The following is a 12,700-nucleotide window of genomic DNA, read 5'->3' as shown; positions in this document are numbered from 1 at the left end:
TCAAATTTCATTAAGATCTGATGAACCGTTCGTAAGTTAAAACTACTTCATTTTTCTATTTTTTCTGAATTAACAGGGCCCCCATTCCCCCCAGATGGTCAAATCGGGAAAACAACTATTTCTAATTTAATCTGGTCCAGTTCCTGATACGCCTGCCAAATTTCATCATCCTACCTTACCTGGAAGTGCCTGAAGTTGCAAAACCAGGACCAACAGACAGACAGAATTTGCAATTGCTATATGTCATTTGGTTAATACCAAGTGCCATAAAAACAGTATGCCACAATGAGATTAACCAAACAGACAGACCAAAGGATGATGAGGCAATAAACAATAAAAAGCTGATTCCGACAATCTTCCATGCAGGAGGGCTAACTTTGCACTTATATCAGGAACATCAAACTTACAAATTATCTTACCATTGCTATACCAAGGGGATAGATAAAGTAAAAATTATAATAGCTGAAATAAAAAGTCCAAATCTGATTAACATCATTTCTCTTTAGGTGGGGATAAAGACCAGATAGATAAAGGACAGATTGATCACAGAATGTAGCATATAGCCTACCCAGAGCATCTCTATTATACTTCCCTTGACTAGCAACTATCTTAGAATAGCCCATTTGAATAACTGGGCCATATTCACATCAGCCAGCCAGCTTTCAGCCAGGAAACACATAAGTTGCAAGAACTCCAGTCTCATTAAGCAGAGACTGCTAGCCTATATACTGATCTTTGCTCATTTTGGACAGGCCCAACATGACAAAAAACAAAACATAGGCTACTAAGTCAACACAACAGCATAGCCCAGGCAGAAGCAGCTTACTAAGCCCAACACAAAGCATTAGTTAAGTTCAAAAAGCTCAACAGTTGTAATTAATTATCAATCTACACCAAAAGAAAGAAAATTGCAAATCATGAGCAATGTTCTTAGTGCTCTTCAGCCAAAAATATAGGAATAATAGGATTTTATCCAAAATATATGCATTTTATAGGAGTGCATTAAAACATAGGAATTTATAGGCATGTCTGAACACTGTTTATAGATCATGCCCTTCTACAAATTAATCTTCTACAACTAGGCCAATGGGCTGAGCTTCTTGAATTCAATGTTGCCAAGTGCCATATCATTCCCTTTGACAAACTGAATCCTTGTTACTCTTGTTCTGTTTTTTTTTTTGCCACCCATTCTCTTCTGTAAATAATGAGCAAGATCTTGGTGTCACTATTGACAATGAACTAAAATTCAGTACTCATGCTATGAGGCCAGTTGATGGTGCTAGTTCAACTACAGGACTGATTCAGCATACTCTTTCTACTTGTCCCCCTAATGTCATCAGTCTTCTATATAAGGGACTGGTGCATCCTAAACTTGAATTTGGCATGTCTCTTGCCTCTCAATATTTAAAAAAAAAGACATAAAAGTTGTTGAAAATGTGTAGAGACATGCCACTAAAATGATATCTGGTATGCAAGAGCTTTCCTACCCAGAAAAACTATTGAAGCTGAATCTCTCTACACTTGTTTACAGGAGAAATAGAAGGGATGAGATAATGAAGGCTAATACACTCCCTGCATTATTCTCTACTGTTAGTCTGAACTCAATAGCCAGAGGTCATCACCTGAAACTTGTCAAGCAGTCTACAATACCTAGAGCCTGTACTCAATTCTTTCCATTATGAATTGTCCACAGTTGGAACAAACTATTTAATGAAACAGTTACTGCTGAGTTTGTTTTCAAACAAAGGATGAATGCTGGGTGGTCCTCCAGAGAGTGTAAACTCAACTGAGATGCAACAGCACCTGGTCACAAGAGAGCTTTGAATAAATGTGTCTACTTGACAGATGCATATTTAGGCTATTGAATGATTGATAAAACAAGATTATATTTTTATTTTCAAATTTCCCTTTCTTTTTTGTTGTTTTTACTTCTGAAAATGCAATTCCTGTTCTATGAGTAGAATTTTAAACCAAATCAATAGTTTTTTTCTAAGTATAGGAAATGTATTTGCAGATCTTTGACAACCTCATGGGGTAATATTTCACAGTTCATATAGCTGACTTGCCAATAAAGTGAACATACCAATTGATGCCTTTTTTGGTAAAATTCTAGTTAATTGACTTCCTGCTATCTTGGAACGGGTTTAGGTTAGGAAAATGAAACTTTCAGGGATGGGTCTACAGGCTAAAGTATGTCCTGGGAAGGTATTTTAAAGTACCCATCTCCACTCCTCCTCCCTCTAGAGGGCCCTGAAAATTGCCTACATGACAGGTCTATATCTATTGAAATAATGAACCTTAATTTTCAGTTACTAGTTGCTTTTTCCCTGCCTTTAGTTCTGAAAATGCAATTCCTGTTATTTGAGTAGAATTTTGAGCCACATTAATGTTTTTTTTTTGAAATTTATGAAATATATTTGTGTATCTTTAAAACCTTATAAAATGGAAGTGAGCAAAGTTATGAAGCTGAAAACAATTTTGTTGTACTTCAATTAAGCAGTAGATCTGTTTTGCAACGTTTCACTTTTATAAGAAACATATTTTTAGAGGCCATGAAAGGTCAGAGCCTTCTAGAGAGAGAAGTAGTGGAGGTAGTTGCTTCAAAATACCTTCCTAGGACATACTTTAGTCTGTAGATTCATCCCTGAAAGTTTCATTTTCCTTACATAAACACTTTCTGAGATAGCAAGAAGTCAATTAACTAGAATTTTACCCTTTTATTATGTTCTTTACAAATACAGTAGGCTAATTGCTTCTATTGCCAATTCAAGCACTTTTTAAGCTCTTAAAAATGACAAATTTTAAATTAAAGTTTGAGTTATTAGTTGTTTTTGATAAAATAATACTACACTTTCTCAGTCCTTTCTGACAAAATATTGCTATGTTTTCTTAGTGCCAAAATTATTTATAGGCTAGTTAAAGCAGGTCAAAAAGCGCTTAATTTTGAATTTGTAATGGAAGCAACTATTATATTCACAAAGAGCATGAAAAAGGCATCAAGTGGTATGTTTACCTCAGACTAGGCAATGCTGTGAAGCTGAAAACAATTTTGTTCTAGGCTTACTTTGTAAAAGCAGAAATCTATTTTGGGTGGGTTTACTTTGCAAATGTTAATGTTTCTAGTGGGAGTAGGAGCAGAGTTAGATACTTCAAAATACCTTCCCTGACATGCTTTAGTCTGCAGACTCATCCCTGACAGTTTCATTTTCTTCACCACCAAGCCTAGCTTTAAAAAACAGAAAACTTGGAAGACACTTACTTGACCATTACATCTATATAACTTTGTTGTTTTTCTACATTTCTGTTTGTGGCAGCTTGTCTGAGAGTGTTAAATTCAGCAAATGCAGAATCTAGGTTTTCTTGCTTCCCAGAATCACCATTTCTTGACTGTACCAAAGCTTTAAATGGGCGCACCAGGTCCACTTCACTAGATCTTTTCAGAGGCACTTCTATAAACTCAGCCATTCCGTCAAATTCTATGCCTGAGAAGTTTTAAAGCTTATGAAGTTCAAAAAATTTATAGATTCAAAATTCTTATGTAATGATGATAGTGCAGAAACCGTTGCGATTTGACAAAGGATTCGATAGGAGATTTTAGGCTGTTTTTCCAACGTCCAAACAAAACTGAGCTAAAAATTTTCCTAGCAAATATATTTCCTCTGTCCAAACAAAACCCGTAAGTTAACAGGAGAATTTTAAGTCAAATATTTAAAAACGATATCATAAAATAAAGCAGGAAGCCCTATCCTCATAGCATTGATAAAGAGTTCAGAACTGCTAATATTTCTTACATTTAGCATCCTTTTTTACCTTGGGGACCTTACTCTGATTCCTAAAAGGGAAAATTGAATCCCAGGTTTTCTGTTTCGGACCCACGGTGATAGAAAATTCTCTCTGTAAACATTTCGAGCTTTTTTTAAGGATTAGCTGCCAAAAATTAGCTAAATAGCGCTATCGATTTGACTTAAAAGAAGAACAGGCAGAATCAGCAGACGAAGGTTTAGTTCTTAACGAGCCTTAAGTTTTGTTTTCAGGCACAGGTTTTGAGGCGTATATTGCGCGGGTTCGACAAAATCGTTCACAGGTTCTCCGTGTTCAACCCAGAAAACTTTAAACCGTTTTCATCTTACAATGTTCCAAGCTTGTTGGATACGGTTTCTTTAAAACTGTAATGCATTAGAATGGCATGGCTGAAGACGGGTTCTGAGGAGACATTTGCCGTGTTGAACACGGCACTCAAAATGATAATCTGCTAAACCTGTGTCAAGTTCTGTGTTAGATATAGGTCGCCTAAAAACAAGGCTTTGTTATCAGGCTACCCATAACACCGAATTCAACACGGGTTTAAGCAGATTTACGTTTTGAGGGCCTTATTCAGGACAGGCGAATGTCCTCACTGAACCCGTGTTCAACCTTGCTATTCTGGTTCTATACAATTTTGAGAAACCCTTGTCCAACACGCTTAGAACCTGTAAGATGAAAATAATTCGATGTTTTGCTAGATTGAACACGGAGAATCTTAAAACCATTTTTGTCGAGCCTGCTTTAAACACGCTTCAAACCTGAAAATACAACTCTGGTCATGATGTTAAACCTACGTTTGTTTCACGTATTCATTTTACTATGCTTTTTATAACTGGCAAACGTGGCTTCAACCCAGATATTGTTCACAAACTCATGGCTAAGTATTTACGGTCATTAATCCACCTGTAGCTTCAGTCATTCGAAAATATGCACCACTTTCTTCGGGGAAAGCTTAAAGATGTCTTTAAGGCTGCACCATAAGGTGCAGTTCCTTCACCCGAATTCTTCACCAACTTTGTACAGGAAGCGCATGAATCATGTCTTACTCTCAAAACTGAAATTTCTCATTATATTCATAGTTTGTTAGGCGGATGAAATCTTGAATCTCAGTTAAAAACTGAAACGGGTGAATAAAACTTTGATCTCCTTCAAAATAAACATGAGGTGATAGTTTTCACTGTCAAGGTGTTAGCTTTCTACTCGAGAAAAGTGCAAAGAAATCTCTGCTTGTCATAAATCCACTCTCAGAGCGTATCATCGATCACCGCCCATTTTAAAGGATCCATTGCTAACATTTCCATCATCTTAGTTTATGCCTCCAACTCCTCCCGGAAAGACCAAGATACAGAAGACTTCTTCGCCCAGCTCCAACACACCGTAGACCAGGTGCCCAAGAAGCATATTCTGTTCGTGACTGGGGATTTGAACGATATCATCAGACAATCAAATGAACGTTTCGAAAACGTAATAAGCAAGTCCGGACATGGGCGATAAAATGATAGGTGGAAATGCTAATAGATTTTTGTAGTGATAACGAGCTTTTCGTTACCAACACAACATTTCGACACAAAGAACGCAGAAAAGTCACATGGAGATCTCCGGACGGCCAAACTTCAAATATCATTGATCTCATACTGGTCTGTAAGCGTTGGTATGTAAGTGTCGATCTGCCAAAAAACATCAAAACAAGAAACAAGTATAAACCACTCACTCGAATAAGCTTTCAAGCATTCAACTCACGGGAGTCCCAACAACAGAGAAAGTTTACCGTCTGGTTGATGAAAGCGCCTCAATCATCAGAGAAACGGCGAATGAAATCTTAGGAGAACAGTCATGCTCTGATAAACCGTGGATCACACCCAAAATCATCTGTATCAGTGCTGAAAAACGTATTCACGCCAACAAACAGGAACAAAAAAGCCAGGATGAGTACAAGAGGCTAAAAAGTTTAGTAGAGAAAAAATACGGCAGGCTCTGCGCCAACACGTTGACAACAAGTGCCATGAATGCGAAGACGCTTTCAAATAAAGTAACAACCACTAGATGTATAAAAAAGTACGGGAGCTGTCAAAAAAGAAACCTGCGGCAGCAACAAACCTGTTAGACAAGCATGGACAACTTATCACAGATTCTGAGGAGACCAATTGGCATGACAAGCCAACCGGTGAAGATCCTAACAAAAATCCTACTTGACTGACTAAAATCCATGACAGACCTCACTTTAGGGGAATATCAGGCCGGCTTCTAAAGAGATCGATCTACTATCGGCCATATATTTTCCACCCGGCAACTGCCGGAGAAATATATAGAAGTTGCAAAAGAGCTGCTTTTACTTTTTATTGACTTTAAACAGGTCTTCGATTCAATATGGCGCAACGGGAATACATACTTCTACATTATGCAGTCCCCAAAAACATAGTAATTTCGATCAAAGATATGTATTTGAATTTCTCTAGCAAGGTTCAGATGCCTGAGGGACTGACAGAAGAGTTCCAGACATCAGCAGGTGTTCTCCAGGGTTGCCTCCTAACTCCTCATCTGCTTCTAAATACAGCTTTATTGCTTGCTAAAACCACAGACGACAGAGGAAAACTTGTTGACAAATTAGCGTACCCAGACGACAACGTGAAAATAAACAGTCTGCAACATTTCCTCCAAACAGACATACACGAGATAGTTTCAGGAACCGAATCCCTTTGAATGGTTGTCAACGCAGGAAAAACAAAAGTCATTCGGGGATCTAGAGACTCTGCACCCAGAGCCATACCGCTAGCAATGAAAGCAGAGCAAATTGAAAATGCAGAATATTTGGTCTACCTCGGCAGTCTTTTCACCTCTAATAATGATTGCTCAAAATCGATCAGGTATAGACTGGGCCTTGCAAAGAGTAATTTTAAGAGCCTATCATCAATTTTGAAAAGTAAATTATTACCAAAATCCCTCAAGGTCCAACTCTTTAACACTCTCATAATCCCCATTGCTGTAAATGCAAGTGAAACTTGGTCAACTAAAGCGTTGACGAACGTCGAATCTCGGCATTTGAAACAAAAGGTCTCCGTCGAATAGCAGGGATCACCTTCATTGACCGAGTATCCAGTGAAGACCTCCGTAAACTCCTCCACTGCTCATGCACTATCATGGACCGAATTAGAAGTTAGCAACTCCGTTGTCTTGGTCATACCTAACGAATGTCATCAAAATCAACTTCTAAAAATCACGTTTGAAGGATGGGTATATGGCACACGATCTCGTGGCCGACCCCGCATGAGATGGTACCATAGCTTCAATAGTCAGAACCTCCCCCAACTCCTGCGTCTAGAACCTGATAGAAATAAATACCGTCGCCATATTCAAAGACTAGTGAGAAAAGAAGTAGCCCCAGTACAGCCAAAAAGGCTGGATGGGAAATAAGCGTAGCAAGTCAAATCAAAAGCTTAAAGCTTGCCTTCATTTTAACCAGAAGAAGTCTAAAATGGTTCAGTTTACTTGGAAACGATCTTACCCGGTAGTAGAACTCAGAAGCTCTTTAGTTTATCTTACAGATCATGTAGTATACTTTGCCACTCTTACCAGGCTTTCCACACACAAAAAAAATCACTTTTCATTCATCCTCTTAACCACCAAATTTTGGAATCTTATGCCTGTCGAGTATCAAATGTAAAGTTGGCTTAAATATTAATTCACTAGATAGCTTTTTTCGATGCTGTGGCTCTTTCTTGTGTCCTATATATTGATTAATTTTCGAAAATTCACTCAAAATCCTACCGTTTATAAATCTGTTCAGTATATTCAGTATATCAGTATGTCGTTTAAAAAAAAAAATAATTTTTCAGGTTTCCAGAGTGCTACGACTTCTGTTTTTTACATTGTGACAAAAAGCCTCATATTCAAAGAAATGCACGTCTTCCCCAATTTTAGAGTTCCAAGATTTTTAGTCTTCAGATTTTGACACCTTCAAATTAAGACAAAATTCATTTTTTTTTTAAATCAATTCTTTGAATTTCCAACTTGGAAAAAAAGACAACTTCACATTTGAAAAACTCGAGTTTTATTCGTATTTGCACAGCTTCAAACTTTTTAATCTTTTGGTTTTGCCAACTAAACCTTCAAATGCTAAGAATTTTCATTTTTAGCATTTTTAGTTCCAAATCTTTTAGTTTCATGCTTTGACAACTAAGAAACCCACTACATTTCAAGAATTACAAGTTTTTTCAAAATGTTAGTTCTTGTGTTGATTTCCTTTAACACAATGCTTCCCAATGCAAGAATATTAGCGAATTTTGCCTATTCTGCCTTCTAACCCTTTGAATTTTTATATTTTAGTAACTAAACCCATCACATTTAAAGAAAGTGAAAACTAACACACCAGGATCCATTAAAGAAACCTAATAGAACAAAAATCGCTTGAACAAAAATTTGAAAGGTGAAATCACTTGGATAAAATAACTAAAATGAAGATTACTTTTGGGCAAAAATTGAAAAAGAAAAAACTATTTGATACAAAATTGATAAAATACGCTTCAACAATAACTGAAAAAAAAGAATTAGTCGAAACAAATTTTTGAAAAAGACTAAATTACTTGAATAAAATTTTGAAAAGACCAAATTACTTGAACAAAACTGAAAATGGCATAAACAATAGATCAAAATATAAAAAAAATTCTTGAATAGAATCTGAAATCTTTGAAAAAATTACAAAATAACGAAAAAGACAAAATACAATCAAGAAGGTTAAGAATCTGTAAAGATCCTTGAAAAAATGAAAATTTGTGGAAACTTCGCAAAACAATTGATAAAACAAAATAAGCTCAAAAAATTTAAAAATCATTGAAATGTATGTACCAGAAATTGATAATCGATGCTTTCACTCGACAGTTGGAAATCTGTGTTTTTGCTTGACACAAGTTTGATCTTTGGAAAAGTTCCATCTAAAAACAATACATTTTAAAATTACCTATAAAAATTATAGATTTGTGAATTCCCTAGATAAAATTTGAAAAAAGACAAAATCCTTTAAAAAAACGATGAAAATCATAAAAAGTTTGAGATAAAAATTAAAAAGGCAGAACTATGTGAAGAAAATTTTGAAAATGGTAAACTCTTAGGGAAAATGATTTGAAAAAGACGAGATTACGTGAACAAAAAACAAAAACAATGCACGAAAACTCTCAAGAAACATTGAAATGGTGAAAATTACGTTTTGCTTAAAAATAAGGAGTTAAGTTCTGTTAAGCCCGTGATTAAGTGAACTTGAAAACATCGAGGTTCAAAATGGAAGTTAGGGTAGCATGCTGTCTCTCAATTCTCTAGCGACCGACGATAGTCAAAAACCCTTCAAATAGCACTTAATTATTGGTGAAAATAGCAGGCTAATTATACCAGCTTGTCAATCTGGTCTCTAGGGGTGTTATGGGCGATCTGAAACGATTTCTTTCTGGCAAAACACTTTTAAAAATTTCCGGTAGCTAAAAATATTCTATGGGACTGTTCGAAAACAGGAAAATACATCGAAAATGATTGCAATCATCTTACTGGTTATTGTCTTCTGCTCATGATAGTACCAATTTTGTTCTAAAAGCAATATCCTTCATAGGTTAAACTTGTGAAAAAGGGCTAGACATTTTCCAAGATTTCTAAGCAATTAGAGGAAATAGAGCAAAATCCTAGCAAACATTTTGTAGCATCTTCAAGAAGATACGGTCTGATATTAAAAGTGGTATCTTCCGTCAATGAATACTTGGATATAATCACCCTCGTCTGTTATCCACCCTCATGGATAACCACCCTCGTCTGTTATGCACAATATGGTTATGTTATGTTATGCACAATCCTCGTATGTTATGCACAATATCGAAAAATGGTTGCAATCGTCTTACAGGTTATTGTCTTCTCCTCATGATAGTACCGATTTTGTTCTAAAAGCAGTATCCTTCATAGAGTATACGCGTGAAAAAGAGCGAGACATTTTCTAAGATTGCTAAGCAATTAGAGCAAATAGAGCAAAATCCTAGCAAACATTCTGTAGCATCTTCAAGAAACTACGGCCTGATATTAAAAGCGGTATCTTCCACCAATGAATATTTGAGTACTTTTTAAATATAAATTTTCGATTGAAAATGAAAACATCAAAGAGCAACTGAGGAAAAATTGTGAAAATTGAAACTTAGCTAACTATTCTGTTGCGAAATAATCCTCTTGTGAGCTTATCAGCTAATAATCTTGTAACTATTCTGTTGCGATTATTTCGCAATAGAATAGTTAAGTAAGTTTCAATTTTCATAATTTTTCCTCAGCTGCTCTTTGATCTTTTCATTGAAGTAACTCGAATAGCTTTTTTTCCCTACGTGGATAAGTAGCGACAATTGTATTTATTATTATTGGTGGTGGTTTTTATTTGTTTTTAGTTTAGTTTTCTTTTTATCTTGTGCTGAGGACGCCTTGTTTGGATACAGGCGAAATATCCGCGTTGTTTTAGTCTTTTCTCTCTACTGGCCGTCGTCTCGTTTGAGGTTTTTTTTTGTAGAGTTTTATCTCTCTTTGTTGTTTATTGTCATGAACGGCCAGTTCGGCTTAAGAACTTTCATTGAAAACTTTAGCGTAAAGAGCGAGGGATTGCGGAGGGGAAAACCCATTTCATATACGGAGTAATTCCTGTTCGTTTTAAGTTTTAATGTCGCTCCTTACTTTCAGTTAAAAAAAACTAGTTTTTATGGCACTTGGTATTAACCAAGTGACATATAGCAATCGGAAATTCTGTCGGTCTGTCTGTCGGTCCCGGTTTTGCTACTTTAGGCACTTCCAGGTAAGCTAGGACGATGAAATTCGGCAAGCATATCAGGGACCGGACCAGATTAAATTAGAAATAGTCGTTTTCCCGATTTGACTATCTGGGGGGGGGGGGAGTGGGGGGCCGGTTAATTCGGAAAAAATAAAAAAAATGAAGTATTTTTAACTTATGAGCGGGAGATGGGATCTTAATGAAATTTGATGTTTGGAGGAGGAGGGAAACCTTTGGGGAGTTGGAGGGGGGAAACCTAAAATCTTGGAAAACACTTAGAGTGGAGGGATCGGGATAAAACTTGATGGGAAAAATAAGAACAAGTCCTAGATACATGATTGAAATAATCGCAACGGATCCGCTCTCTTTGGAATAGTTGGGGGGTAGGTTATTTCTAAAAAATTAGAAAAAATGAGGTATACGAACGGGTGATCGGATCTCAATGAAATTTAATATTTAGAAGGATATCGTGTTTCAAAGCTCTTATTTTAAACCCGACCGGATCTGGCGACATTGGGGAGAGTTGAGAGGGGGAAACCTAAAACTTGGAAAACACTTGGAGTGGAGGGATCGGGATGAAACTTGGTGGGAAAAATAAGCAGAAGTCCTAGATACATGATTGACATAACCGGAACGGATCCACTCTCTTTGGGGTAGTTGGGGGACTTAGATTGTATGGATCGGTATGAAAATTGGTGGGAAAAATAAGCAGAAGTCTTACATACGTGATTTACATAATTGGAACGGATCCGCTCTGTTGGGGGCGGGGGGGGGGTTAATTCTGAAAAATAAGAAAAAATGACGTATTTTTAACTTACGAAGGAGTGATCGGACCTTCATGAAACTTCATATTTAGAAGGACCTCGTAACTCAGATCTCTTATTTCAATTCTCAACCGGATCAAGTGTAATTGAGGGGGGACAGTTGGGGGGACCGGAAATCTTAGAAAATACTTAAAGCGGTGAGATCAGGATGAAACTGGATGGGAAGAATAGAAATCTGTCTAAGATACGTGACTAACATAATCGGACCGGATCTGCTCTCTTTGTTGGAATTGGGGGGGGGGGTAATTTTGAAAATTGAGGTATTTCTCTTATCTCTTGTTTTATTTAATTATACTTAAAAATAAAGAAAAGCAAAAAATAGAAATATTATTTGACTGAACAGAAAGATATGGATGGGGCGGGGGAGTGAGCTATGATTGGTTTTAAGATAGAGGTAAATGATTAGAAATTTTTGATATTAAGTGAATAAAAAGTGAATCAGATGGGATAGTAGAGTGCCGAAATACAAATATTTAAAAATTGTGCTAAATTAATAGTGGAGGTGGGAGGGGGAGTCATTACGCGTCGGTATACTCACCTTGTTAGTAGGACAAGAGTTTATTGCCTAGTTGTTGATAGTATTATTGTCACTTATTACACTTTGAAAGATAAAACATTGAGCATCATTAATTTTTAAAACAGAATTTAAAGAAAATTAAGACTGGTTAATAAAAATTAAATCAAAAGCAAAACAAGAATTTCTTGTTCGTGAATAAAAATCTTGGAGGGGAATGGCCAGATTAAGACAATAAAAATTTCATGGATTTAGTAAATATTTATCAATTAATTAACTTGATTGGTCTTAATTCAATTTACTTAATTCGTTTTGAGGCTTGATTAATATTTTAAACAGTAGAGTCAAAGGAAAAATAAGACTATGTCAAACTAAAAGTATATGTTCATTAATATGTTTTTACCCTTGTAGAGGATCACCAGAGGGAATCAATCTCAATCCAACGCTGTAGAGGATCAGGGAATTTTATGAAATCCTTCAAAATGAATCTGTCCGGATGGAGTTTCAGTTTAACTCGAATAAGTCTGAAATTTCTGTGTTCAATTGGAAATGATTACCTCCATACCTTTAATAGAACTCGAAAGCTCAGATTATTCACCATGCCTATCGGGTAGTGCGCTTAGACTTCTCCATAGGTCATTCCTGTGACACATTGTGATCATGTGACACATCTATTGCTTTTTGACGGCCATCTTAACCATCTGTTTTAACCATCATATACAAGCTAGCCTTTACAATGCAGTAGCACTCCTTCATGTTTTAAATATCGCCTAAGTTTGG

The 12,700-nt window shown here is 36.3% G+C and overlaps 1 protein-coding gene across 3 annotated transcripts in view; it reads right to left on the bottom strand.

The window, feature by feature from the left end:
* Positions 1 to 3,563, bottom strand: part of LOC136035705 (apoptosis-linked gene 2-interacting protein X 1-like) — an 88,607-nt gene extending 85,044 nt beyond the window's left edge. For 2 of the 3 annotated variants that reach the window (XM_065717650.1, XM_065717651.1), the window contains exon 1: positions 3,260 to 3,563. In XM_065717650.1, the coding sequence (XP_065573722.1) occupies positions 3,260 to 3,465 (206 nt within the window). In that variant the 5' untranslated portion in view covers positions 3,466 to 3,563. The remainder of the gene's footprint in view (positions 1 to 3,259) is intronic. The other variant, XM_065717652.1, reaches the window with a different exon arrangement.
* Between the last annotated feature and the right edge of the window lie 9,137 nt (positions 3,564 to 12,700).

Source organism: Artemia franciscana, chromosome 14, assembly GCF_032884065.1.
Source record: "Artemia franciscana chromosome 14, ASM3288406v1, whole genome shotgun sequence".
NCBI lineage: Eukaryota > Metazoa > Arthropoda > Branchiopoda > Anostraca > Artemiidae > Artemia > Artemia franciscana.
This window is presented reverse-complemented; position numbering and strand designations above follow the sequence as displayed.